The sequence below is a fragment of the Notamacropus eugenii genome, chromosome 6 (genome assembly GCF_028372415.1).
Source record: "Notamacropus eugenii isolate mMacEug1 chromosome 6, mMacEug1.pri_v2, whole genome shotgun sequence".
Taxonomy (NCBI): Eukaryota; Metazoa; Chordata; class Mammalia; order Diprotodontia; family Macropodidae; genus Notamacropus; species Notamacropus eugenii.
In genome coordinates, this window is record NC_092877.1 from 329,824,906 (window position 1) to 329,852,005 (window position 27,100).

Sequence of the window (27,100 nt, forward strand, 5' to 3'; positions counted from 1 at the left end):
AAGACATTAGCTTCCATCTGCTCAATTCTGATTTTTGAAGGACTGTTTTCTTCAGTGAGCTTTTGGACCTCCTTTTCCATGTGGCTAATTTTGATTTTTAAAGCATTCTTCTCCTCTTTGACGTTTTAACCTCTTTTGCCAGTTGAATTAGCCTATTTTTAAAAGTGTTATTTTCTGCAACATTTTTTGGGGTCTCCTTTAGCAAGCTGTTAACTCGCTTTTCACAGTTTTCTTGTATCACTCTCATTTCTCTTTCCAGTTTTCCCTCCACCTCTCTTACTTGATTTTCAAAATCCTTTTTGAGCTCTTCCATGACCTGAGACCATTGCATACTTATTTTGGAGGTGTTATTTGCAGAAGCCTTGACTTTTAGGTTATCTTCTGATGGTATGCATTGTTCTTCCTCATCCAAAAGGATAGAAGAAAGCACCCTGTTCACCAAGAAAGTAGCCTTCTATAGTCTTATTTTTTTTTCTCCTTTATTGGGCATTTTCCCAGTCAGTTACTTGACTTTTGAGTCCTTTGTGAAGAGGCGGGTATACTCTGGGGACCTGTAAGTTCTCATTTCCTCCAAGTTGGCACAGTCGGAGGAGAGGAGCTTACTCCTCTTCTGGCCTGCACTCTGTTCTGGGAGTAACCACAAACACTCTTCTCCCAGGATCCCCTCTTCAGAGCTTCCATCAGTTCCACCAAGCCAATGCTCTTCCTCACCCCAGGACTGCCACTCAGAGCTGAGACCCAAATCAGCTGCTCAATTCCCCCAGGGTCTTTAAGCCGAGTGCTACGAAAATGGACTCTGCTTCTGCAGGGTCCATCCAGAACATGTTCCCTTCTCATTCAGGAGAAAGAGCTTTCTCACTGTCCTTTGAAGCTGTCTTTGGCATTTGTGGGTTGAGCAGTCTAGGAACTGCTGTTGCTGGTGGCACCCTGAAGCCTTCTCTGGTCCTGTGCCTGCTGCGCTGTGCGGCCCACCCTGGGCTTCACTCTGCTCTGAGCCAGGTGTAATAGACCTTTCCTGTCAGCCTTCCAGGCTGTCTTGGAAATCTCTTTTACTCTGCCATTTTGTGGCTTCTGCTGCTCTAGAGTTTGTTTAGAGTCATTTTTTACAGGTATTTTATAGGCTATGGGAGGGCACCTTCTATGGGTCTGTCTTTGTACTCTGCCGTCTTGGCTCTGCCTCCTATGTTGGGGCTTTCATAGGGATTGGCCTTTCTTTGCACTCTCAGTGGTTAGCACAGGGCCTGTCACATAGTGAGTGCTTAATAAAGGCTAGTTGACTGAATAACTTGTCTCTTCTCCAGATTATGAAATAAAAACATGTAGAACATTACATTAGCATGTATATATTTGTATGTGTATGTGCATATGATTGAGACACATGGGCAGGTCATGAAAACCTCCTCCGTTTCTCTAGACAGCTGTTATCCAGCCATTTGTTTGTTTCTTTTTCAATGAAATGTAGTTTGCATTCGTGTAACTGTCACCCATGGTAGGCCTCTTGATTTGATTGCTGAATCTAAGCCACTTCATAGACTCCATCTGGACACATGCCACTTTCAGTTACATTAGACAAATCTAATGGCATATTCTTGTTGTCATTCTGAGTATTCTTACTCAATAAAGTGATAATTGCTTTTTCCAAAAGTAGTTCTGTATATTTTTAACCTTTCTGTCATTTTTAACCTTTGACAGTTGGGTACCAATACTTTTTAATTATTATGATTTATAGTAATAGTAACCTAAGTCTTAGTGACTGTGTTGAAGCAAAAGAAAAAGTAGGGGAGGAAATGGTGTGTGGGGTACTTTCTTCTTGATTTCTCAATGTGCAGGCATGTAGAAATATTCAAAATGAGGAAGTATGCATGTAAATATGGTATTTCATTCAGAATCATTCATGTACTTCCTCTTCAGTCTTCAGCCTTTTTTTTGAAGATATTTTTCTTGTCTTCAGAGATCTTTTGTTAATTGTTGGTAGTTGCTCAGCCCTGCAGATACCTACAGAAATCACAAAGTCCCTGAACTTGGGTTTGCAGTTTAGCTTAGACAATATAACTCATGTCTAAGATGCATTAGGTGAAAAGACATTTATAAATATCTACATTTCTGTATCTGAATGGTTCCTATATGTTTGCTGAATGCTTTCCATTAAAAGGAATAAGAAAGTATCTTGTTAATTGAATGCATCAAAGGAAAGATAGCAAGTATCAGTAGAGCCGGTATCATCCAAAAATTAGAAAACAGATTTCAACCAAGTTTAAAATAACAGTTCCAAAATTGGATCGCAGAACCTACAGGAAAGTTGAGATTTGCAGAACTCCCAACAACTTGTTGTTGGCAACAGTAGTATCTGAAGACAGTAAGAAGATGAGCAGCTACTTCTACTTCCTTTACTCTTCTCATGGGTGCCCTTTAACCTTATTTTTAATGTTCTAAAGCATTTTAGAGCTTAGTACAACTAATAATATGTGGCCCTGACACCTATAAGTCTCCCCTGTCTCCTTTCCTTTTCATTGTCCTTTCCCTTCCCACTCCCTCATCTCATTATCTCTTGTTTTGTGCCCTTCTTAATCTTCCCTTTCCCCTACTTCTTTCCTTTCTTTCCCATCTTCCCTCTTCTGTGACTTCCTTCATCTTCTCTGTCCTCATCTTCCTTCTCCCTATATTTCCTTTTCCCCTTCTTCTTTTATCCCTTTCCCCTCCTTTTGTTCCCTCTTATCTCCTTCCCTCCCTTTTCTTCTCTCCCTTCCCTCCCCACCATCAGTCCTCTTTCTTTCTTCCCTTCTTTCCTCCACAATCCTTTCTTTCCCTCCTTCCCTCCTTTATTTCTCTTTTTTTTAACACATAGGATTGTGTCCACTTTTATATTTTTCTCTTTGGTCTATTGTATATACTGAAAGTATAAGAAAATAAAAGTGACTCAATTCTATTTCCTTTTATCCCTCTGTCCACCTTTCTCCTTTCTGATTCTTTCTTCCATTCCCCCCTCACAGAATGTGAAAATAAGATATTCTTTCAACATGGCATCAATAGAACTCTTCAGGTCATTTAATCTAAGAACATGAAAAATTTCCAGAGGACTTGGGCCCCTGATGCACAAAATCTGAACTCAGTGCTCTAATTGCTGTGACTTAATATTTCCTCACTAACAAGCTTATTTTTAATTTCTGGATCTCACTACAAGGTATGACCCAGAAATTTGATTGTTGTGTAGTTTTTTAAAAATATGACTTGTCCACCAGTTTAAACTATATGGAAGAAGAATTGCAAACTATTATATATTAGTTGTTGTTGTTCAGTCTTGTCTGACTCTATAACCCCATGGGCCATAGTCCGTAGTAAGCCAGGCCCTTCTCTCTTCCACTAACTCTCAAATTTTTCCACGTTCATGTTCATTGTTTCCATGACACTTGTGTGTCTGTCTCATCTTCTGCCATCTCCTTTTTCTTTTGCCTTAAGTCTTTCTCAACATCAGGGTCTTTTCCAATGAGTTCCATCTTCTCATTTTGTGGCCAAACTATTTAAGCTTCAGCTTTAGGAGTTGACCTTCCATTAAATAGCCTGAATTAATTTCTTAAAGTATTGACTTGATTTTTACTTTGCAATACAATTTACAGTTTTACTTTTACTTGATCTCCTTGTTGTCCAACAGAATCTCAAGGCTTCTCTAGCACCACAATTTGAATGCATTGATTTTTGCGGCCCTTGGCTTTCCTTATAATCCAGCTCTCACAGCCATACATTGCTACTGGAAAAACCATAACTTTCACTATATTTTTGTTGGCAAGATTATGTCTCTGCTTTTTAGTATGTTGTCTAGATTTGCCATAGCTTTCCTTCCAAGGACCAGAGCAAGTGTCTTTTAATATCATGGCTACGGTTGCCATCTACAGGGATTTTTGAGCCAAAGAATATAAAATCTGACATACCTTCCATTTCTGCTCCCTCTGTTTTTCAGGAAGCAATGGGACCAATTGATAGGATTGTAGTTTTTTTATGTTAAGCTTCACACCAGCTTTTACGCTCTTGTCTTTCATCCTGTCATTAAGAGGCTTCTTAATTCCTCTTTGCATTCTGCCATCAGAATGATATTATCTGCATATCTGAGATTACATATCTGATATTTCTCCCAGCAACCTTAATTCCAGCATTAGATTCATCTAGTCTGGCATTCCTCATGATGTACTTTGTACATATGGCTACAGTATACAGCCTTGTTTGCTCCTTTTCCAATCTTCAACCAGTCATTTGTTTCATGTTTGGTTCTAACTGTTGCTTCTTGACCCGCATACAGTTTGCTTATGAGACAAGTCATGTAGTTGTTTTTCTCTACCTCCCTTGCTTTTTCCATAATCCAGTGAATGTTAGGGATTTGCTCTCTTCTTCCTCTGCCTTTTTGAAAACTTGCCTGCTCTTCTGGTAGTTTTTCGTTCACATATTGCTGAAACCCAACCTGCAGAATCTTAAGCATAACCTTGTTAGTGTGTGAAATGAGCACAGTTGTTCGGTAATTTGAGCATTTCTTGGTGTTGTCCATCTTTAGGACTGGGATATATATTGATCTTTTCCAATCCAGTAGCTACTGTTGAGTTTTCCAAATTTGCTGGCATATTAAGTGCAGCACTTAGCACTCTTTTAGGGTTTTATATAGCTCAGCTGGAATTCCATTGTATATTTTTATGTTATGTCAATTTTTACAATGTCAGATCAAAGCATAATGAATATAGGAAACTCTTTATATGTCAGACATCAGTAGAGAGTGAAAAGCTTTCTACATTGTGCCAAAGACAGAAGAAAAATGACTAACAATGAGTTGATAGCTGTGATCATAAATCCATAAGCACTTACTATGTGTCATTCTACTGTGTGTCAGAGACTGTGCTAAGCACGGAGGATGCAAAGACAGAAGGGTAACAGTGGCAGCATTCAGGTGAACATAGACACAAATGAGTGCCTATGGAACGTGCCCAAAATGAACACAAGGCAGTTTAGGGACCAGGAAAGACTTCAGGAGGAAAATGGTCCTTGTGGCTAGAGAATGCAGCGTAAGGCGGGGAGCAAAGTATTAGAAGGGCCAGAAGGAGCCAAATGATGAAGAGCTTTATATACCAGACAGAAGAATTTATATTCTGTGTTTGAGTTAATAGTGTGCTTCTAGAGATTATTGAGCAGGGGTGTGGTATGATCACCTGTGCTTTAGGATGATCACTTTGGCAACAGGTGAAGGATAGATTGGAGTGGAGAGGGACTTGAGGCAGGGAGTCCAACCGGAAGACTATTAAAATAAACCAGACAGGAGGTCCTGAGAACCTCCAGCACAGTGTTGGGATGGAGAGGGAGGGGTTCAATGCAGGATTGTGTGGAGAGAGAAGAGGGGAGATGTAGCAGCAGACCAGATGGGCCAGGTCAGTCATAGTGAGGAGTCAGAGATGACACCGATGTTGTGAACCTCAGTGACCAAAGTGTGATACTGCAGATACTGATAAAGCTCATGGATGAGATTGCTGAGACACTGGTGATCTTTGAAGTCATGGAGAACAAGAGAATTACCACAGGACTGGAGAAAAGAAAATGCCTCAGTTTTTAAGGGGGAATAAAAACAGCAAAGAAGGAAATGGAGACAGTAATTATAGATCAGTGAGCTTGATTTTGATTCCTGTGAAAATTTTATAATGTATTTTTGAAGAGATATTAAACAGCTGAAAAAATGACCGAGCAACAGATGTCAGTTCCCTTCTCACCTTTTTTTTTTTTTTTTTTGGTGGAAAACAGTGTAGATAACAGTTTATCTAGACTTTAGCCAAGAATTTTGGTTAAGGTATTCTCTTGCTATTATGGAGTGAGATGTATTGTATACAGTCATACAATTAAATATCTTCAAAACTCTTTGAGAGAGTAGTACCATGCAAGGAGGTCTCCAGTCAGGTAGCCTAGTTATTTGACCTTGTTTTGTTTGAAGTTGTTGCCAGTGACTTAGATATACCCTTAATCAATTTTACAGATGACAACCCAGGAAAGTTAGCTAATGCATTGGTGATGTTCAGAATCCAGAAAGATCTTAGTATGGCTTAGAGAACTGAGCTGAATCTTCTAAGGTGAAATTTAATAGAAATAACTGTAAAGTCATACTTTTTCAAGAAATTATGTGTGGTGATGTGGTTGGATGCAGTTTGTCTGAAAAAGAGTGAGAGGTTTTAGTGTAATGTAAACCCAACGAATCAACAGTGTGATGTGGGCATCCAAAAAAAAAAAAAGGCTAATAGAATCTTAGGTTTCTTTAAGAGTGAGAAGTGGCCAGATCTAAAGCACTGATGGTCTTGCTGTATTCACGCTATCCAGGTCAGGCCACACCTGGAGTGTTATATTAAATTTTGAGTACCACATTTTAGGGCGGACTTTGATAAACTGGATAAAGTCTAAAAGAAAGCAGCCAAAATTATGAAAGCTCTCAGTCTATGCTGTATGAGAATTGGTTAAAGACTGGAGATGTTTACTCTGTTGAAGAGAACCAGAGTGGGTACGTAAAGACTGTCATATGGAGTGAGTGATGACCCCAGACAAGGGTGAACTAGGGGCCATGAGTAGAAGGTGCAACAAGGCAAATTTAAGTAACATAGGGAAGAACTCAGAACAGAGCTATCCTAAAATGGAATGAGCTGTCTTAGTGTGGTGGGCTCCCCCTCAGTGCAGATCTTGAAAAGAATTTTGAGAACTTGTTATTCATGTTGTAATGCGAAGTCTTTTCAGGTATGAGTTCTCAGGGGTTCAGTAAGGCCAGAGGAAATTCTTGAGTCCATATTCATCTACTCCGCATTTTTGTGCTAAATTTTGTCCATATTGTCTCATGGAGTTCCCCCTCTTCTTTTAAGATGCGGCACAAGAGCACCATCTTCTTCAGGAAACTTTTCCTGATCCCCCCACAACTGCAAGTTCCTTCAATCCTACACTGTTTTAGATTTCAGTGCTTTGATTTATGATGAATATACTTATGTACGCACTTGTGTCCTGGATTAGGTTGTATGCTTCTCATGAACAGTGACTATTTCTTCCTTGTATTTGTATCCTCAGCACCTAGAATGGACTACATAAATGCAATGTAAAAATATTCATTTAATTAAGAGTGAAAGACAGTTTTTGTTCCAATTGTATAATTAGAAATTATAATTTTTTAAAAGCCATATCGATTTTTAAAAATGTGAACAAATAACTGAAATCCTTGGTGTGTATATATAGTTAGGTGATAACTGAATATCAATATTTTAAAGCCAAAGGACTTATTAGTCATTTAACATAATGTTTGTAAAGGTGTAAGATAGAAAAGAAAGTGGTGAAAGGAAGTTATTGTTAGGCTTAATTTTGCAATGGATTTGCAAGTTTTAGCCACTTTATTTTTCAGCTGTACCTATGATTTTTATAACTTACACAAATATTTGAGTAGTCTTTTCTTGGAAAGGGCTGATATAATTTTATAGATAGATTTTATTAAACCAGTAGTTAAGTGATCAATAAGTAGTATTTGTATACCTAATTAGGTAAGAAGAAGCAGTAGACTTGAACAAGTCATGTAACTTGGCTTAAAGATAATTAGATATTTTTAGTAATACTGTTAATGGTGGCTATTAACTTGACATCAAGGAGCTTGACGTTTTATTAAGTGTGTACCAACATGTGTCAGCATCCAGTGTTTTCACCTTCTAGCTCTTTTCTGATACGACACAGTTGTTATGTTTGTTCAAGGTTTGGCAAATATTTTCTTGATGCACCTAGGAGGAGCGTCTAACAACTGTGTACAACACCCTTGGCAGAAATCCAGTCTGGTTGGGATTTTTTTTCCTTTGTGTGAAGGAATTTTTATTTGTGAAATCATATTAACTTTCTCAAATTTTTCATTTTTGTTGTTCTTTCTATTTACCTTGCCTTAATTTCCAAATTTGTCCCTCCTCCCTGCCTTTTAACAAAGAATAAAAAAGCAAGAAAGAAGGGTATAAAGCAGGAGTAGAGAAACAGTTCAGCAAAACTGGAGAGATATGTCAGCCCAGGGCTGACACTGTGTGGGGCATTCTCTGGGATGTCACTCATCTCTACGAGCCAAAGGGGGATAGGGGTTTGTTTTCTTCTTTCCTCAAGGCCAGGCTTGTTCATTACATTTAGACAGCATTCTTTTTTTTTTTTTTTAATTTTTTTATGTCTTTGCCATTTAAGTTCTTAGAGTTGTGTGGATTGTTTTTGTGGTTGTTTCACTTTTCATCAGTTAATATAGGTTATTGCATTACACTTTTGAGGGCATCGCCATCCTTCCAGTCCCTGGGCTCAGAACCTAGATGTCAAACTAGATTCCTCAGTTTCTCTTACCCCCCACGTATCCAAACTATTGGTCAAATGCTGTCAATTTTACCTTCATAACATCTCACATAGACTCCCTTCTCTTCACTGATGCTGCTTGCACCCCAAGTACAGACCTTTATCACCTCACACCTGGACTACTGCAAAAGTCTACTTGTTGGGTCTCCCTGCCTAAGCTCTCTTTGCCAGTCTAGTGTGCCCTCCACATAATTGTCAAAATGACCTTCCTCAAGTCTATGTCTGACGTGTCACCCCACTACTCAGTTAATTCCAGTGGCTCTCTGTCATTTGTAAGATCAAATATAAATTCCTCTGTTTGGTGTTCAAAGCCTTTGTAGTAACCTGGTACCCCTCCCCACCACTACAACATCCTTTATATTACCACCCACCACCACCACGACCTCCATCACCATGTGAACTAGTGATATTAGCCTCTTTGTTTTCCTCAAATAGGATACTCCATCTCCCAACTCCTCAGCATTTTCATTGGCTACCCCCCACCCCTGGAATTCTCTCCCTCTTCTTCTCTTCTTCCCTGACTTCCTTCAAGTCCCAGCTAAAATTCCACCTTTTACAGGAAACCTTTCTCAATCTGCCTCAGTTCTAGTGCCTTTCCACTATTGATTATCTTCAGTTTATCGTATGTGTGTGTGTTTATTTATATCTTGTTCATAATTGTTTGCATATTTATTGTGTTCCCCATCAGTCTGTGAGCTTCTTGAGATCAGGAGCTATCTTTTTACCTTTCTTTTTATCCTGGGTACTTAGCACATAGTAGCTGCTTAATTGATGTTTATTAACTGACAAGTGATTCCATGCTTCTTAATTCATGTTCATTGTTTCTTGCAGCACAATCAATGGTCAATAAACCAGTACTATGTAACAGGTACTGTGCTAAGTACCAGGGCTGCAGATATGAAAAAAGAAAGACAATTCCTTCTCTCAAGAAACTTGTAGTCTAATAGAAGACAAAATACAGAAGAAAGCTGAAAATGGCAAGGAGTGGAGAGAAGTACCCATGGTGGGGTGTAGGTAGAGAAGTCCCAGAGTAATGCCCCTAGGGAAGGAATGAGGATGTGTCTGAGCTGGACTCTGTCCTTAAATGGAAGTTTGGAGTTCATGGTCCCACCCTCTACTCAGGGAGGTACTGGGTAGTGATGAGGTGGAATATACCAAGGCTGATGAGATTTTACAGGACAGTGAGGTTATCCCTATAATAAGCTTCCTGTTTATTTAGTCATTCTCCATTTGATGGGCATTGTCTTTATGTCAACTTTTTTGCAAGCACAAAAAATGTTGCTATGTGTATTTTGGTGTAGATAGATTGAGCCAGATGACCTTCAAGGTCTTTTCTAACACTAAAATTCTATAATTTTCTACTATAGTAACTTGAAAAGAAAACATGGTTCAAGGAATTCTATCAGAGGACTCGACCCAGAGTCAGGAAGACCTATGTTCAAAGTCAGCTCAGAGACTTGCTAGCCCTGTAACCTTATAACTTCTGTTTGCCTCAGTTTTCTCACCTCTGAAGTTGGGATAATAGAGTACCTACTTGCCAGGGTTGTTGGGATGATCAGATGAGATATATGTAAAACTCTGGAATGGTACTTAGTGGCTACCATCTAAGTGGTGGTGGTGGTGGTGGTGGTGGTAGTAGTAGTGGTGGTGGTGGTGAATTACTTTTAGCAGCAACTAATTTTCCAAATTTCTTCTATATGGAGAAATCAGTAAGTTATAAGTTGAGGTGATTTATTACAGATAAAGAAAATAATTACTAATTCTATTATAGAAATTATCAGTATTATACATTCAGACAAAACAAGAAAATGTATTATTTGGCCTATAAAATAAACTAATCTACTTAACTCAGGACAATTAAATGATTTACTAGCAATTACATAAATGTTTTCTACAACTTAAAGCAACCAGAGTAAAATATTTTTCAAAATTTTTATATGAGTAATTTCTGTATAAGCATTCTCAAAAGATCCTTTGAAATATGAAAGATTTGCTTACATTTCAAACCTGTATTTTTAATTTGCTTTGACCTTTGTTTTACTTTTATGTATATCTGCTAGGTAATTGTGGACTTAGTATAAGGGATCAGCATAAGTCTGTCTGTCAGATCATCTCTTAAAAGTCTGGTATATTTAAATCTTACAGTGGCTTTTTAATTTATATCTTATAATTTTCAAGAAGTTATTGAGGCAAATTTTAACTTGGTATAAGGAAATACTTTTTAACCAGTGGCACTCTGGAAGGCATAGTTTCTCTGACAGTGATGGATTCCTCTTCACCAAAAGTCTTACAGATTCAGTGACTATTGGAGATGTTGTAAAAGGTTACTTTTAGTCAGATCTGAGTCAGACTAAATAGCTTCTGAGGCCCCTTCCAACGCCCTTTGATTATTACCTATTCTTTCACTTTGCATTCTTCCCATTTCCTCCATTAGAACCTTATTTTCCATCATTTCCATTCATTTCTACTTTGCACAACTCACTATGCTAGGCATTGGACAAAGATAAAATGGAGTCCCTTCCCACAAAGACCTTACATTTTGATGGGGAGATAAGACATGACTACAATACAAACAAAATGTGCTAAGAGGAGTACCATAATGCAGTACCATAAAAATGTGAGGAAGGGAAAGAGTGCTTTCAGAGTTCATGGAAGAGCTGGCACCTCAGCTACACTTTTTAGAAGGGAAAGACTTTCAGAAATTGGAGATGAAGTTGAGGGTAGGAGTGATTTCCAAGAGCAGAGGATTGTATGAACAAAGAGAGAGCAGTATAAGAGTAGGGACCAGTGAGAAGTCCAGTTATATTACTGGAATAGACAGTACTTGAAGGTAAGTAATAGTAACATTTTACCTATAGTATAGTCCGATTTCTGTATTTTACAGGTGAGGAAACCAAGACCCAGCGAGATTGAATGGCTTGGTCAAGGTTGCAAGGTAGTCGATAGTAAAGCTACTGGGATCCAGTCTGGCTTCTCTTGATCCACATGTAGTACCCTTTTCTTTTAGGGGCAGGTCCCTTGAGTCCCAGATATCATGATATGGTTAATGTGTTGGGGTGAAGGTGTATCTTGAGAGAGACAGTGACAAATACTGTTGAGACCAGAGAGCTATAGCTCTGGAACTCAAGCTTCCCTTGATGGAAGAAAAAAATGTATCCAAGTCTAACCTTAGAACAGATAGTGAGGGTACAGTGTGGATAAAATAGGAACAGAGATTACAGGGCTGTAAGTCATACCCACTATATGAGAAAAAAATGCAACTTCTAGGGTATACTGATCAGTTTGTCCCTCATCACTCTCTATCCAACTCCCATCTTCTTAAGTGGTAGAACAGTTAGTGAACACAAGCCATTGGTTCCAGATACTTGAATGAATTGTCTTATCTTGTCTGACTTTGACCTGTTTAATTGGTCAGCTTCTGACTCACTATTATGATCTTTGCAGTATAGTTGTGGGTGGCTTCCTTCCTAACAGTCATTTAAGTTGGAGGCAGATTGTAGGGGAATACTACAGGGAATTGAATACTAGGGGAAGACATTCTGTATTAATTTTAGAATATAAGATTTTAGAGCTAGGAAGAGCCTTTAAGGCTTTCATCTAACAGATGAAGAAATCGAAACCCCCATAGACAAAGTCATGTGCCAGTCACAACATTCATTAGTGATATCACCACAGCTAGAACCAGAGGTCTCTTAATGATCAGGATAGTGCTCATACTGCTATATAAGATCACAGGCCTCAACACCTGTCCAATATAATCCAGCTCACACAGGAAAGGAATCCGTACTGTAGCATGTCTGACCAGTGTCTCTTTAGCTTTTGCTTTAAGACCTTGAAGGTGAGGGAATCTGTCTTCCCTCTGCTTAGCCCTATTCTGATTTTGGGCAAGTTAAATTGTTAGGAAGATTTACCTGACGTTAAGTCTAAGTATGTCTCTTCACAACTTCTGCTCATGGAATTTCTGACTTCAGGAACCATGCAAAACAAATCTGATCTCTCCTCCACATGACAGTTTTCTCAAGATACTTAAAGAGAGATATTATGTCCCCTTTCGTGCCTCCCCCTTACTCTCCTCCAGGCTAAACAGCTTCTGTGCTTTTAGTGATCCCAATGGGCTCTGGTCTCTTCATCATCCTTGTGTACCAGCCTACACTCTGGACATCCTCCAGCTCAGGCTGTGGGGCCAGGATGTGAACACAATTCCCCTGGGGTAGGCACAATGCAGAATGATAACTTCCTCCTGCCTGGAAGCTGTGCTTCTCTTAATGTTGTTGAAGATTGAATGAGCAGACAACATAGCATTCTGAATAGTGTGCTAGACTTTGTGTTAGGAAGGCCTGAGTTTGAATTCTGCCTCAGACACTGACAGGGTGATTCTGAGCCAGTCACTAAACTTCCCAGCCTGAGTACCCTAATCTGATAGTACCTGCTTCACAGGATTGTTGTAAATATCAAATAGAGAATACATGTATGCAAATGTTAGCTGTTGTTTTGTTGTTTTTGTTAGGTTTTTGGCCACATCGTGCTGCTGGTTCATGTTGAGTTTTCAGTCCACTGTTTTTTCAGCAATTTTTCAGAAAAGCTGTTCTCTAACCATGCTACTCTTATCTTGTAAGATTTTACATTTATTCCTATTGAATTTCATTTTATTTGATTCAACCCATTGCTTTACTTTTCAAGATCTTTATGGATTCTGAGTTTGTTGTTCAGTGTGTTAGCTGTTCTTCCTAGCAGTAGATCATCCACAGCTTTTATCAGAAGGCCGTCCAAACCAGCATGGGGTCAAGCATGGCTCCTCCAATTCAGAGATCCTCCATTGAAAACCTCCTGCCACCATCATGTTGATCTGTAGTTGTTCCCCCATCCATATTCAGTGACAAAACATGAGAGAAAGAGCTCCCATTTGGTGGGATACTGAGCTCATGGAGTAAACTATGACAACTGTCTTGAGTCCATCTAATTAATTGTATTGCCATCTAGTCCAGCACTTGTAAGACCATAAAATAGTATGTCAGGGTATGTAGCTGTTACTAATAAATATATATTTATCAGTATGTCAGAGATCTCTAATTTCATCAGCATGGGCTCCCCTTCAGCTGACACAGATTATAACCCCTCTATCCCTGATGACATGGTAGACAGTCTTTAAGGCCATCACCCCGTAACCGAGTCAGTAATGAACCTCCTTCCCTGAACCTAGCAAACTTAGTTTTCATGCTGCAGACACAATAGTCTTTTCCCCTTGGCGTAGCACCTTCCAGAACTAGTGCTTTACTGGCAGAGCCTCGGAGAACCCAGGGACATTTGCACACCAGGATGGGATGCTCAAGGAATATGGGCAGACACACATGGTTCATATGTGCAAATACATAAAATTCAAGTACATATGTGCATATATGTACTGAGGATATGTATCTGATGGCTAATCCCAGCCCGTTTTAATTTTTGTTATCAGGGACTTGATCTTTTGCAGTCAGGCAATGCCAGATGCCTTGAGGCAGACCTCTCAAAAAGTCATTCTATTTTTGACTGATTCTTTGATGTGTTAGCCATGTCCAACCCCTCCACCTCTCTTCTGAGAACTTCAGAGGCCAGCCCTTTGCTGGATTGGAAATTCATTTTATAAGTGCCTTCACTTTACCAGTACTCTACTGACTCAGACCCCCCACATCCAGACTTATCCCATGATTTCTTTAGAATAACACCGTGAAGAGGCCATCTTAGGGTTATGGAATGAGTGAAAAAGCTTCAAGGAAAGTATGTTTGTGGGAATATCATGATAAGATTAACTATTTTTGGGAGTGCTGTTAAATACTTAGTAAACCATAAGGTGAAAGAGGTTTTATTATTCAGTGAAAACGAGCAGTAGAATACAAAAGAACAAGCACTACCTTTGGACTCTTAAGACCTGGGGTAAAATTCCACCTCTGATGCTTCAGACCTGTATGACCTCAAGCAACTCAGTTTCTTCATATATAAAACAAGAAGTTTGGATGACAGCTTCTGGGCTATGCTGTGGAAATGCTTAAAAAAAAAAACAAAAAACAACCCAGCAAGGCCCAATTCTAGGAGAGAAAATTCAGGATGATTTAGAAAATAATATTCTATTCAAGTCTGAGATAAAATCAAAATAAGATTAAGCAACTACTGAAAATAAAGATCAGTTAGATAATTAGATGATTACATTTTTGAAAATCCTTTTCTAACACTATGTACTTGATTTTAAAATATATATAATATATGTATAATTATTTGTGCTTACCTATTTGATAAGCTACTATTATAATAAAAAAGGCATATTTTTATGGAAAAAGAATACTTACTGTTTGGTTCAGTAACCTTGCTTATGAGAAATTTGGCTATGTAAACCATAAGGCTATTACTGACAGTCCCAGTTTTAGCTGTAGCACACTGCAGGAAGTAAAAGAGATTAATGATAATACTTATCGTCTAGTTCTGGTACAAATTTTTGGTCAAAAATGGAAGACAGGGCTAAAGTATAATTTTGCTTAAGATAAAGTCTCTATAATTAAAAAGAAACTTGGAATGTAATAATGTATGTTTATTAGAAATGATCATTTTCTTTTGTACCTCATTGCCTTTTAAGTTTTTCAAGTATTCTAATAGTTTTTCTCTATCATGCATGGACATGTTTTGTCCCCATTCCCTTGCTTGACCAAGTCAGCTCACAGTTATGTTTTTCTAAAGGTTAATGCCTAAAGAATGTGCTGTTAAGTTGTTAGTGGGAGTAATGAACATAGGAGGCCGGAACTGTTACAGCACTAACGATTCTCAGCAAGGTCTCATCAAAAGTTTTTTCTTTTTGTAGCCATGATACTACTTTACTTTTTCATTGTGAACTGACTGCTACTTTCAGAAAATTTTCCTCTGCATGCTTCTGTACTCTTTGCATTAATTTATCAAGCATAAGTTTCTTTATTTGTTAAGATGGTATGAAAATGGAGCCTATCCAATGTGTGAGTTTATTTTACATGACTATACTTATTTGTCTTTAGGAACCACACATAAAAAGGCTTTTATTTGAAACTGTTTAAAAGGGCTTTAATTTGGGGAGGGAGGGTTGGAACAGAATGGGGGAAAATTATAGTGATAGTAAAAAACTGGAAGAAAAGAATATTTTTTAAAATCTTTAAAAATATACTGAAGAGAGCAGGAGAACGTTCAAAAGGGGAGAGACAAACAGGACAGTTTTGGAACTGTCATGTTAAAGTTGAAATCTATCTAAAACTTCAGGTGTGCTTAGTGGAAGCCATATTTTTGTATGCAGACCTTTTTTTCCCCTCTTCTTCATATAGAACAGTATGCTTGTTGATATTTGGCAAGTTTATAACACTAAAAAGGAAAATTGAAACAAAAAGTGCCACTGATTTTGAGGGAGGGAGATGTGGGGGAGGAACCTTTTTCCTTGCTTTAGTAGTGGTATGTTCTCAGTAGTTAAAATTGAAAAAAGTTAGGGTGTCAGTGCCTTTAAAAAAACCACAGAAATCATTGTTTATATATAATTTGGCAAACCAAATTTCTTAAAACATAGCTCACCTAGTTTTTAAAAAATCATTTATCTACTTAGTTTTTGCATTTAATTTTGTTTTTCATTTTTCAATATAGACATCTCCCTGGCATGTACACTGACTCAACCCTGCAAATTCTTGATTCCTAACTGTACATTTTGAATCCCCAACTAGATTGTAAGCTGCTTGAGATGGATTAGGTCTTCTCCTTTTATGTATTAACCCACGGTATCTTCTGCTTAGTGGTAAAACTTTTAGACTTTATTGCTTATTTAACTTGGCTTTAATTTTAGGTTTTAGGACTTTTTTTTTGTCTTTTAGCTTAGTGATATTAGTATTTGGAAGGAAAGGTGTCTCTCCTTTCATTCTGTTTATACTAATATTTTGTTCTGTTATACTAATATTATTACTTTTAGCTTTTATTTCAAATTATTTTACCCTCAAATATGTGTTATTTTACTTCTCATTGAGGGTAACTGAGCCGTTAGAGGCATACTGGTTCATCTGTATTACAATTATCATTTAAGTTGATAAGTTAAAGTCTTTAAAATAGTAGAATAGTATAAATCACTTATATAGCTTGATTGCTACTTAAAAGTACATTTACATGTTAATTTTTATGTAGCATGTTTATGTTTTGTCATTAAAAGTACACTAATAAATGTACTTTTTTGTTTATTTCAGGGTAAAGTTCATCTGGAATTAAAACTGAATGAGCTCATCACTGATAATGGATCAGTATGCCAGCAGCTTGTAGTACAGTAAGAATAGTTCTTTTACAAAAAAAATCAAGTGTAAATACTTCAACTTTTGCTGTTTTTTGAATCTTCTGTCTGTTAGTCTTTAATTTTAGATATTTCGAGAAGCAACTTGGTTTTGTGGTTAGGGTGGAAGACCTAAAATCAGGAAAATCTGAATTCATATCTTGCCTCAGACCTTTGCTAGGTATGTGACCCTAGACAAGTCACTTAATCTGTCTCAGGCTGAATTCCCCCATCCATAAAATGGAGATAATAATAACTCCTACTTTATAAGGTTGTTGTGAGGGTGAAGTGTAAAACATATTCTAATCTTAAAACACAGCATAAACTTTAGTTATTATTATTGTTTTAGTCATTAACTGTTGTTATTATTATTAGATATTTCCAGAATCTTTGGAATATCTTTATGAGCTTTGTTTTCTCACCCAAAATTGAATTCCAGTTTGTTTTGCGTGGCTATTTTTTATAGGACATAAGTCATATGTGTTTGTCCAGTTGGTTATCAGCTACTTAGAAGTTTTCTAAAGAGATTTTGTTTTTTTCTGTGATAATTGTACTTCTTTATGATCTTATAGAAGGGACAGTCAGTCTAGAAGAAATAGAAAGTGAGGTCTCCATAAAAGCCTAAGTGATGCCCTTATAGATGAGAATTACATTTTAATCTTTTCTTGGAAAAGGTAGCATGGTATAATGCCAGAGGTTTGGATTGGAAATAATAGCTCAATTCAATATTAATAATCACCAACTGTGTTTAAGGGTTCAGGGATATTAATATGAAAAACAGCATAGGCGCTGGCCCAAACAAATTCGTCATCTTTAAACCTGGCATTGAGTCCATTTTTTTAAATGTTAAATTTGTAAGATTTGCTTCTTTTTAGTTTTAAGTCTAATTTGGGGGAAGGTGTGCCTCAGAAATAACTTAAAGAGCATAGATTGGACTTCCATATTCTTTTTATAAAATATATCTTAAAAAATTAACAAAATTTATTTTCTCCCCCTCCCCTGTCCTCATCTAAAAAGAAAAAGAAAAAGAAACCCTTTTTACAAATATACACAGTCAAGCAAAGCAGATTCTTCTGTTGACCACATCCAAAGGATTTTCATATTCTTAGATGAAGTGACTATGTGGTAAACCTGTTGTTAGGGACATATACATAAATGACTTCGTAAACTCCTGCTATGTATCAGGCAGTGCATACACAAGAATAAAATGGTCCCAGCCCTTAAGGTGCTTCTGTCAGGGGAGATGTGTATCTCAATAAAGTACACACAAGATAACTACAAGATAATTTGGGGTAGTAGGAGGGTCCCGGCAGTTGGGAGAGTCCCAGCATCTTGGAACCGCATTTTGAAGGAAAAAAGGAATTCTCAAAGATGACGTGGGAGTGCATTCCAGGCACCCGCAACAGTCAGTGCAAAACCCCCAGCTGCACATGAGGTGTCATTGGTTATGAATAGCAAGGTCATTGTGGCTCAACTGTAGTGCTACTGCAAGAAGAGGAGGAATGGATAAAAAGGGTGGAAAGGTAGGCTAGGCCAGGCCACAGAAGGCTTTAGAAGCTTAGCAAAGAATTCCTGCCAAAATAGCTGCCTGAGCTGGAGACAGACTGCCAAGTTCTCACCTCCCTCCTCCCATGAAACGTTGGTATGATTAAGAAATCTGTCTGATGAGAAACTACAAGAAGTGACTTCTTCCACTCCAACATGGCACAGATCTTGAGCCAGGAGCCCATGGGCAGTAGGAAAGCGGGTTTCTGCAGCAAAGTGGGTACCAGCACAACCAGGGCCATGTGTATCCTTTCCCTGTCTCTCTGATCTCTTTAGCGTGAAGACCTGTTCTTTAGGGGCACAGCTGTAAATCACTTTCCAGAACGGTGAGACCAATTCCTGTCTTCCTGCAGCCTCCTCAGGACCGTTTTCCTTTTTACTGTCTTTGCCAGTCTCTTAAGTACTAAGTCAAGCATTATTTGTTTTCATTTGCATTTCTTTTAGTGGTTTGTAAGGATTCTTTTCATACTACAGTTGATTCCTAATTTTTCTCCTTGGAAACCTCCCTGTTCATATCCTTTTGCCATTTATCTATTTGGAAAAGCACAGACAGACTTCTTGACAAATTTGTGTCTACTCTATTCCTCCCGTTCCTCACATCCCTTCGTCATAACCTTATAACAGGACCTTTGCCCCCACTACTTTTTTGCCTGTATCAGAGATCATCAGTGACCTCCTCATTTCCATACCCATTGACATTTTTTCTGTCATCCTCCTTGTTGGCCACTCTCTAGCATTTTTAATTAATTAAATTTATTTGTTTAACTTTTAACATTCATTTTCACAAAATTTTGGGTTACAAATTTTCTCCCCTTTTATCCCCTCCCCCCCCCAAACACCAAGCATTCTAATTGCCCCTATGACCAATCTGCTCTCTCTTCTATCATCCCTCTCTGCCCTTGTCTCCATCTTCTCTTTTGTCCTGTAGGGCCAGATAGCTTTCTATACCCCTTTACCTGTATTTCTTATTTCCTAGTGGCAAGAACATTACTCGACAGTTGATCCTAACACTTTGAGTTCCAACTTCTTTACCTCCCTCCCTCTCCACCCCTTCCCTTTGGAAGGCAAGCAATTCAATATAGGCCAAATCTGTGTAGTTTTGCAAATGACTTCCATAATAGTTATGTTGTATAGGACTAACTATACTTCCCTCCATCCTATCCTGTCCCCCATTACTTCTATTCTCTTTTGATCCTATCCCTCCCCATGAGTGTCGACCTCGAATTGCACTCTCCTCCCCATGCCCTCCCTTCTATCATCCCCCCCACCCTGCTTGTCCCCTTATCCCCCACTTTCCTGTCTTGTGAGATAGGTTTTCCTACCAAAATGAGTGTGCATTTTATTCTTTCCTTTAGTGGAATGTGATGAGAGTAGATTTCATGTTTTTCTCTCACCTCCCCTCTTTATCCCTCCACTAATGAGTCTTTTGCTTGCCTCTTTTATGAGAGATAATTTGCCCCATTCAATTTCTCCCTTTCTCCTCCCAATATATTTCTCTCTCACTGCTTGATTTCATTTTTTTTTTTAAGATATGATCCCATCCTCTTCAATTCACTCTGTGCACTCTGTCTCTATGTATGTGTGCGTGTCTGCATGTGTGTGTGTGTAATCCCACCCAGTACCCAGATACTGAAATGTTTCAAGAGTTACAAATATTGTCTTTCCATGTAGGAATGTAAACAGTTCAGCTTTAATAAGTCCCTTATGACTTCTCTTTGCTGTTCACTTTTTCATGGTTCTCTTCATTCTTGTGTTTGAAAGTCAAATTTTCTTTTCAGCTCTGGTCTTTTCATCAAGAATACTTGAAAATCCTCTATTTCATTGAAAGACCATTTTTTCCCCTGAAGTATTATACTCAGTTTTGCTGGGTAGGTGATTCTTGGTTTTAGTCCTAGTTCCTTTGACTTCTGGAATATCCTATTCCATGCCCTTTGATCCCTTAATGTAGAGGGTGCTAGATCTTGTGTTATCCTGATTGTGTTTCCACAATACTTGAATTGTTTCTTTCTAGCTGCTTGCAATATTTTCTCCTTGACCTGGGAACTCTGGAATTTGGCCACAATGTTCCTAGGAGTTTCTCTTTTTGGATCTCTTTCAGGCGGTGTTCTGTGGATTCCTTGAATATTTATTTTGCCCTCTGGTTCTAGAATCTCAGGGCAGTTTTCCTTGATAATTTCATGAAAGATGATGTCTAGGCTCTTCTTTTGATCATGGTTTTCAGGTAGTCCCATAATTTTTAAATTGTCTCTCCTGGATCTATTTTCCAGGTCTGTTGTTTTTCCAATGAGATATTTCACATTATCTTCCATTTTTCCATTCTTCTGTCTTTGTTCTGTGATTTCTTGGTTTTGCATAAAGTCATTAGCCTCCATCTGTGCCATTCTAATTTTGAAAGAACTATTTTCTTCAGTGAGCTTTTGAATCTCCTTTTCCATGTGGCTGATTCTGCTTTTTTAATTCTTCTCCTCATTGGCTTTTTGAACCTCTTTTGCCAATTGAGTTAGGCTAGTTTTCAAGGTGTCAATTTCTTCAACATTTTTTTGGGTCTCCTTTAGCAGGGAGCTGATCTGCTGTTCATGCTTTGACTTCATCTCTCTCATTTCTCTTCCCAGCTTTTCCTCCACCTCTCTAACTTGATTTTCAAAATTCTTTTTGAGCTCTTCCATGGCCTGAGCCCATTGGGTGGGCTGGGACACAGAAGCCTTGATTTCTGTGTCTTTGCCTGATGGTAAGCATTGTTCTTCCTCATCAGAAAGGAAGGGAGGAAATGCCTGTTCACCAAGAAAGTAGCCTTCTATAGTCTTATTTCTTTTCCCTTTTCTGGGCATTTTCCCAGCCAGTGACTTGACCTCTGAATATTCTCCTCACACCCACCTCGCCTCCTGATCCTCCCAGCCAGCGTTTGGGGTCTGAGATTCAAATGCTGCTTCCAGCCTTAAGTTCAGGTGCTCTGGTGGGGGCAGGGCCGCCTCTCAGGCTCAGTTCCCTCAGGGGGTTTATGCACAGACCTTCCACAATGGATCCAGGCTCCTGCCCCCTTGGGGAGCCCCGGTCTGCAGCCACCTCTCAGCTTCTACCTCCCGGGGTGGGGGGGGGGGGCGCTCTGAGTTATGGGGGCACCCCACTCCCCTCTCAACCCGCCAAAGAGACTCTCTCACCGACCCCCGTCACCTGTGGGTGGAGGGACTTGTGCGGCTGCTGGAGATCCCGTCCCCGAAGCCTGCTCGGATCTTTTCCTCTCGGTGCCGCAGCCGCGGCAGGGCTGCACTCAGCTCCCAGTCCCAGCGCCCAGGCCGCAGCGCGAAGGACCCCCCGCGAGAGGTTTGCAGGTCTCTCCGGAACAGAAATCTCCCTCGCTCCAATGTTCCGTGGCCTCTGGGTGCAGAATTCGCCATGAGTTACTTCCCTGTAGCCATTCTATGGGTTGTGGGTTCGGAGCTATGTGTATGTGCGTCTTTCTACTCCCACTCTCTAGCATTTATCACTTGACTAACCACCCTTTTTCCCTCATCCTAGATTTCCCCTGTTCCTTTGCCTTTAGGAAATGCCACTCTTTTGGTATTATTATTACTACTTAAGTATTTTCCTAGGGATCCCTAGTTTCTTTCTTTTTTTTTTTAAACATTTCCACATTAGTCATGTTGTAAAAAAGAAGTAGAACGAAAAGAAAAAACCACAAAAAAGAAGAAACCAACGGAAAAAGAAAATAGCATGCCTCAAACTGCCTTCAGACTCTATAGTTCTTTTTCTAGATGTGGATAGCCTTTTGTTCCATCGTTTGAGTCTTTTGGTGTTGTCTTAGGTCCTTGTATTGCTGAGAAGAGTTAAGTCTGTCATAGTCGATCATCATACAACATTGCTATTACTGCGTACAGTGTTCTGGTTCTGCTCACTTCACTCAGCTTCAATTCATATAAGTTTTCCCAGGTATTTCTGAAGTCTGCCTGCTTATCATTTCTTATAGCATAGTAGTATTCCATCACATTCATATACCACAACTTGTTCGGCAGTTCTCCAGTTGATGGACATCCCCTCAATTTTCAGTTCTTGGCCAGCACAAAAAGAGCTGTTATAAATATTTTTGTACATGTGGATCCTTTTCCCATTTTTATGATCTCTTTGGGATACTGCCCTAGAAGTGGTATTGCTGGGTTAAAAGGTATGCACATTTTTATAACCCTTTGGGCATAGTTCCAACTGGTTGGATATCCAGAATGGTTGGATCAATTCACAACTCTACCAACAATGCATTAGTTTTCTCCACATCTTCTCCAGCATTTATAATTTTCCTGTTTTGTCATGTTAGTCAATCTGATAGGTGTGATGTGGTACCTCGGAGTTGTTTTGATTTGCATTTCTCTAATCAGTAGTGATTTAGAGCATTTTTTCATATGACTATAGATAGCTTTAATTTCTTCCACTGAAAATTGCTTGTTCATATCCTTTGACCATTTATCAGTTGGGGAATGACTTGTGTTCTTGTAAATTTGATTCAGTTCTCTATATCAAAGTTCCAGATCTAGCCCTAGTTTCTTACCCTAATTGAACTCTGTCACCTGCCTTTGGGGCATCTCAAACTAAATGTTTTCTAGACATCTGAAACATAACATGTCTAAAGCAGAGCTTATCATTCCCCCACCTCCTCCCCAAACAAACAAACAAACAAAACAAAAACCTTTTCTTCCAAACTTCCCTATTACTATTGCGGACACCATTGTTCTCCCAGTCATCCAGGCTTGAAGCCTTGTTGTCATACTCCACTCCTTAGTTATCCAGTCCTGGCACCAAATCAGTTACAAAAGTGATTTTCTTAAGGCTCCTCCCACCCCCCATCTTGATACTTAGTTCCCACTGCCAACCTACCTTGACTAGTACAGTAGCCTCTTCTGGCCTCCCTTCTTCATCTTTACGTTCCATTCTTAACTCTGTTGCCAAAATCAGTTTTCCTTTGTGTATTTATCTGCTCCAGCAGAGCTGTGGTAGGTCCCACAAAGTTGGGATGACTTTCAGTATAGCCAGCAGTAAACTGCCTCATTTCTAAGGATTGGTGCAGCTAAGTTTGGAAGGACTCATCACCAGGTTAGAAACAGGGTGATGAATTTTGGATCACAGCAACTGATGAAGGTGCAGTACCTCGTTAGTGGAACCCTTGCTGACAAAAACTCAGATCCTTGAGTTGTAGACCTGACTTCATCACTCACTGTTCAGAAGGCCTCACTGGCTCCTTATTGCCTTCCAAGTAAAGTTCAGACCCTTTAGCCTGGTATTTACCCATCCCTTGTGCCACCACCCTACCTTTTCAGCCTTATCTAATTCTCCTCCCCTCTCCATGTTCAGTGACCCAGGCAACCAAGACTATTCACTCCTCCCAGTATCTACACCATCTTTTTTTCTTCGTTCTTGGTATTTCCTTCACATAAAACTCATCATTCCTTCTCCCTCTTACGCGTTGTATTGCCATATTGAATTCCTCCCCATTCCTTGAAGTTCAGCCCACAGGCCATCCAATCCTCCCACAGTACTTTATATATGTCTTTTGTGTTCTCATGCATTATTGTTTTTCATGAACTCTCTTTTTATATGTTCTACATCTCTCTACTAGAAGAAAAGCTCTGAAAATAGAGACTAGGCTGCATTTTCTTTGTTTTTTGCAAGGCAAACGGGTTTAAGTGATTTGGCCAGGGTCACACAGCTAGTAAGTATCAAGTGTGTAAGAGTGGATTTGAATTCAAGTCCTCCTGACTCTGGGGCTGGTACTCTATCCATTACACTACCTAGCTACTCCTGGGTTGCATTTTCTAAACTTTATTTTTCCTCTGGCATTTGCACACAAGTGCTTAGTGGAAAGATGTTGGACTGAACAACAAACCAACATTTATTAAATGCTGCGTGCAGGGTATTGGGTGAAGTACTTAAGATAGAATGAAACACAACAGTCTCTTCCCCAAGGGAACATGTCCATAAATAACTAGAATAAGTCACATCTATATGTAACTAAAATTCCTGGGCATGCACACACCCACACACCCACATACCCACATACCCACAGGCATCAGACATTCACAGTGGAGGATTCTCTTCTAATTGGGAACCAGGGAAAGCTTCATAGAAGAGGCAGTGCTTGAACCAGGACAGCTGCTACTACTGCAAGCTAGCACACGTACACACATATGCCTGTATGTGTGTGCATAGATACACAACATGCGCACACACACCTATATATAGACACACGTATATAAAAATACGTTTGTGTGTGTGTGTCTGCTTCACTAAGAACTCACCATGCAAAACAAGCCATGCTCCTCCCACAGAGAATGTGCTGTTTGTGGGGAGAACTTTCAGAATAATTTAGGAGGATAGAAATATCTCCCACGTAAGGAACAGATGCTCTTGAAAAATATGAGAAGTATATGTATATGTGTTATATATATAGAAGTATACACATATGTATCTAAGGTTTACAAAGTACTTTATCAACCCGGGGAGAGTGTTGCTTTTATTATCCCCATTTTACAAATGATGAAACTAAGGCTAGCAGGGATTAAGTTATTTGCCTGGAATCACAGAGGTAGTAAGTATCTGAGACTAGATTTGAACTTGGGTCTTCCTGACTCCAAGTACCTTACTGTATCCATGGCACCACATGGTTATGGTTACTTAACTTGAAGGGAAAGAAAGATTTCTCTTGGCCAAGGCATATGGGGAGTTTGTTCCACACAGGAGTATGATATGTGCATTTTCAAGGTCTTACGAGAGGGAACAGCATTTAAGTAGTGTTGTTTTTCTGCAGCCTAGATGAGGGCTGTGCTTACTAGATGATATCCTCCTTGAGGACAGGGATTATCTTTTTATTCATAGTATCCCCAGCGTTTAGCACAGTGCCTTGCACACAGGGGAAAGGTTTAATGAATAGATTGGATAATAGGGAGGATGTATGTGATAAGACTGAAGACACTGGCCAGGCCCTGTGTATGGGGGGCCTTGCATCTTAGTTAGAGGATTTACCCTTTATCTTGTGGGCTCTGGGGAGCTACTGTCATTTTTTGAGCAAAGCAGTGATCTAATCAGAGATCTGTCTGTTTGTTGATTTTTTACAAGTCTTTGATAGAAGTGAAAAAAATAACCTATTGGAATGAGCAAAGATTGGCAACAGTAAGACTGGTGAGGAGGCCAGGAGGTAACATCTTGAAATTCACCTTTTTCCTTTTCAACAAGAATTGTATGCTTCGTTTTGAGGAGGCAGAGATGAAGCTGGAGTCAGATGTAGTTGTCATGGGTTGTCAGGTAGGATTAGATAGTGAATGTCTGAGAGAATCCAGAGCCTTTTCAGGGTTTCCACACATTTTCTTTGACCAGGATGGCATTTCTGACCAAATTATAAACTGATAAATATACACCTCCCTTGCCCCCTAAAATGTGCTTAGTCAGCTATATCATTCAGTGCTATCACACTTGAAGCTAAGCAGTAGAGAATTAGAAAGGCAAGTCAAACAGGCCCTTCTGGCTTTACGAAGAACCCACCATGCAAAACAAGCCATGCTCCTCCCACAGAGAATGCGCTGTTGTGGGGAGAGATTTCAAAATAATTTAGAAGGATAGAAATATCTCACATGTAAGGAACAGATGTTCTTGTAAAAATATAATGAGAAGTGAAACTTAGTTCCAGACAAAAGTATCTGTGTTGATACTCCTAAATCTCTCTCTCTCTTTTGAAAATGTAATAGTTATAATAACAGAAACTGCTCTATAAAATAAATTAGGTTGATGGTATCTTAATCTAGATTTGTGATTTCTGATTTCTCATTCTGGTTACTTTTTAAGAGCTTCACACCCTTAAGAACATTGATTTTGCCTAAACAACATATATATTGGGTTCATTATAGGCAAGCACATCATTGAAGCCTATGAGGTAACTTGTTCTTTTCATTATTCACAAAATTCCACAAAAATTTTGAGTTATTTATGATATATATTACTTTCCCACCCTCCACCCCAAATTTGAGATGGAAGGGAACTAGAGATCATCTCTTCCAAGAAAACCCAGAATGATGACGTGACCATGATTTCAGGACTAGTATTTTTTTTAAAATTTTAATATATTTAAGTTTTCAACATTCATTTCCACAAAATTTTGAGTTCCAAATTTTCTCCCCATCTCTCTCCTCCCCCCACCCCAAAGGGTCGAGCATTCTAATTGCCCCTGCCACGTATCTGCCCTCCCTTCTAACGTCCCTCCCTTCCAACGTCCCTCCCTTCCCTTATCCCCATCTTCTCTTTTGTCCTGGAAGGCAAGATAAAGTTCTATACCCCATTACCTGTATTTCTTGTTTCCCAGTTGTATGCAAGAACAATACTCAACAGTTGTTCCTAAAACTTTGTTACAGCTTCTCCTCCTTCTTCCCTCCCTACCCATCCCCATTGGGAAGGCAAGCAATTCAGTATAGGCTATATATGTATAGTTTTGCAAATGACTTCCATAATAGTCATGTTGTGTAAGACTAACTATATTTCCCTCCATCCTATCCTGCCCCCCATTTCTTCTGTTCTCTCTTTAGACCTTGCCCCTGCCTAAGAGTGTTGACCTCAAATTGCTCCCTCCTCCTACTGCCCTCCCCTCCATCATTCCCCCCCACCCTGCCTATCTCCTTCTCCCCCACTTACCTGTATTGTGAGATAGGTTTTCATACCAAAATGAGTGTGCATTTTATTCCTTCCTTGAGTCAAATATGATGAGATTAAGCTTCACATTTTCCCTCTCATATCCCCCCTTTTTCCCTCCATTCAAAAGCCTTTTTCTTGCCTCTTTTATGAGATAATTTGCCCCATTCCATTTTTCCCTTTCTCCTCCCAATATATTCCTTTCTCACCCCTTAATTTCACTTTTTTTAGATATGATCCCTTCCT

At 39.1% G+C, this 27,100-nt stretch overlaps 1 protein-coding gene across 2 annotated transcripts in view; it reads left to right on the forward strand.

Moving 5' to 3' along the window:
* RASA2 (RAS p21 protein activator 2) overlaps positions 1-27,100 on the forward strand; it is a 150,786-nt gene that overhangs the window by 62,373 nt on the left and 61,313 nt on the right. For both annotated transcript variants that reach the window (XM_072618122.1, XM_072618123.1), the window contains exon 5: positions 16,572-16,648. In XM_072618122.1, coding sequence (XP_072474223.1) covers positions 16,572-16,648 — 77 coding nt within the window. The remainder of the gene's footprint in view (positions 1-16,571; positions 16,649-27,100) is intronic.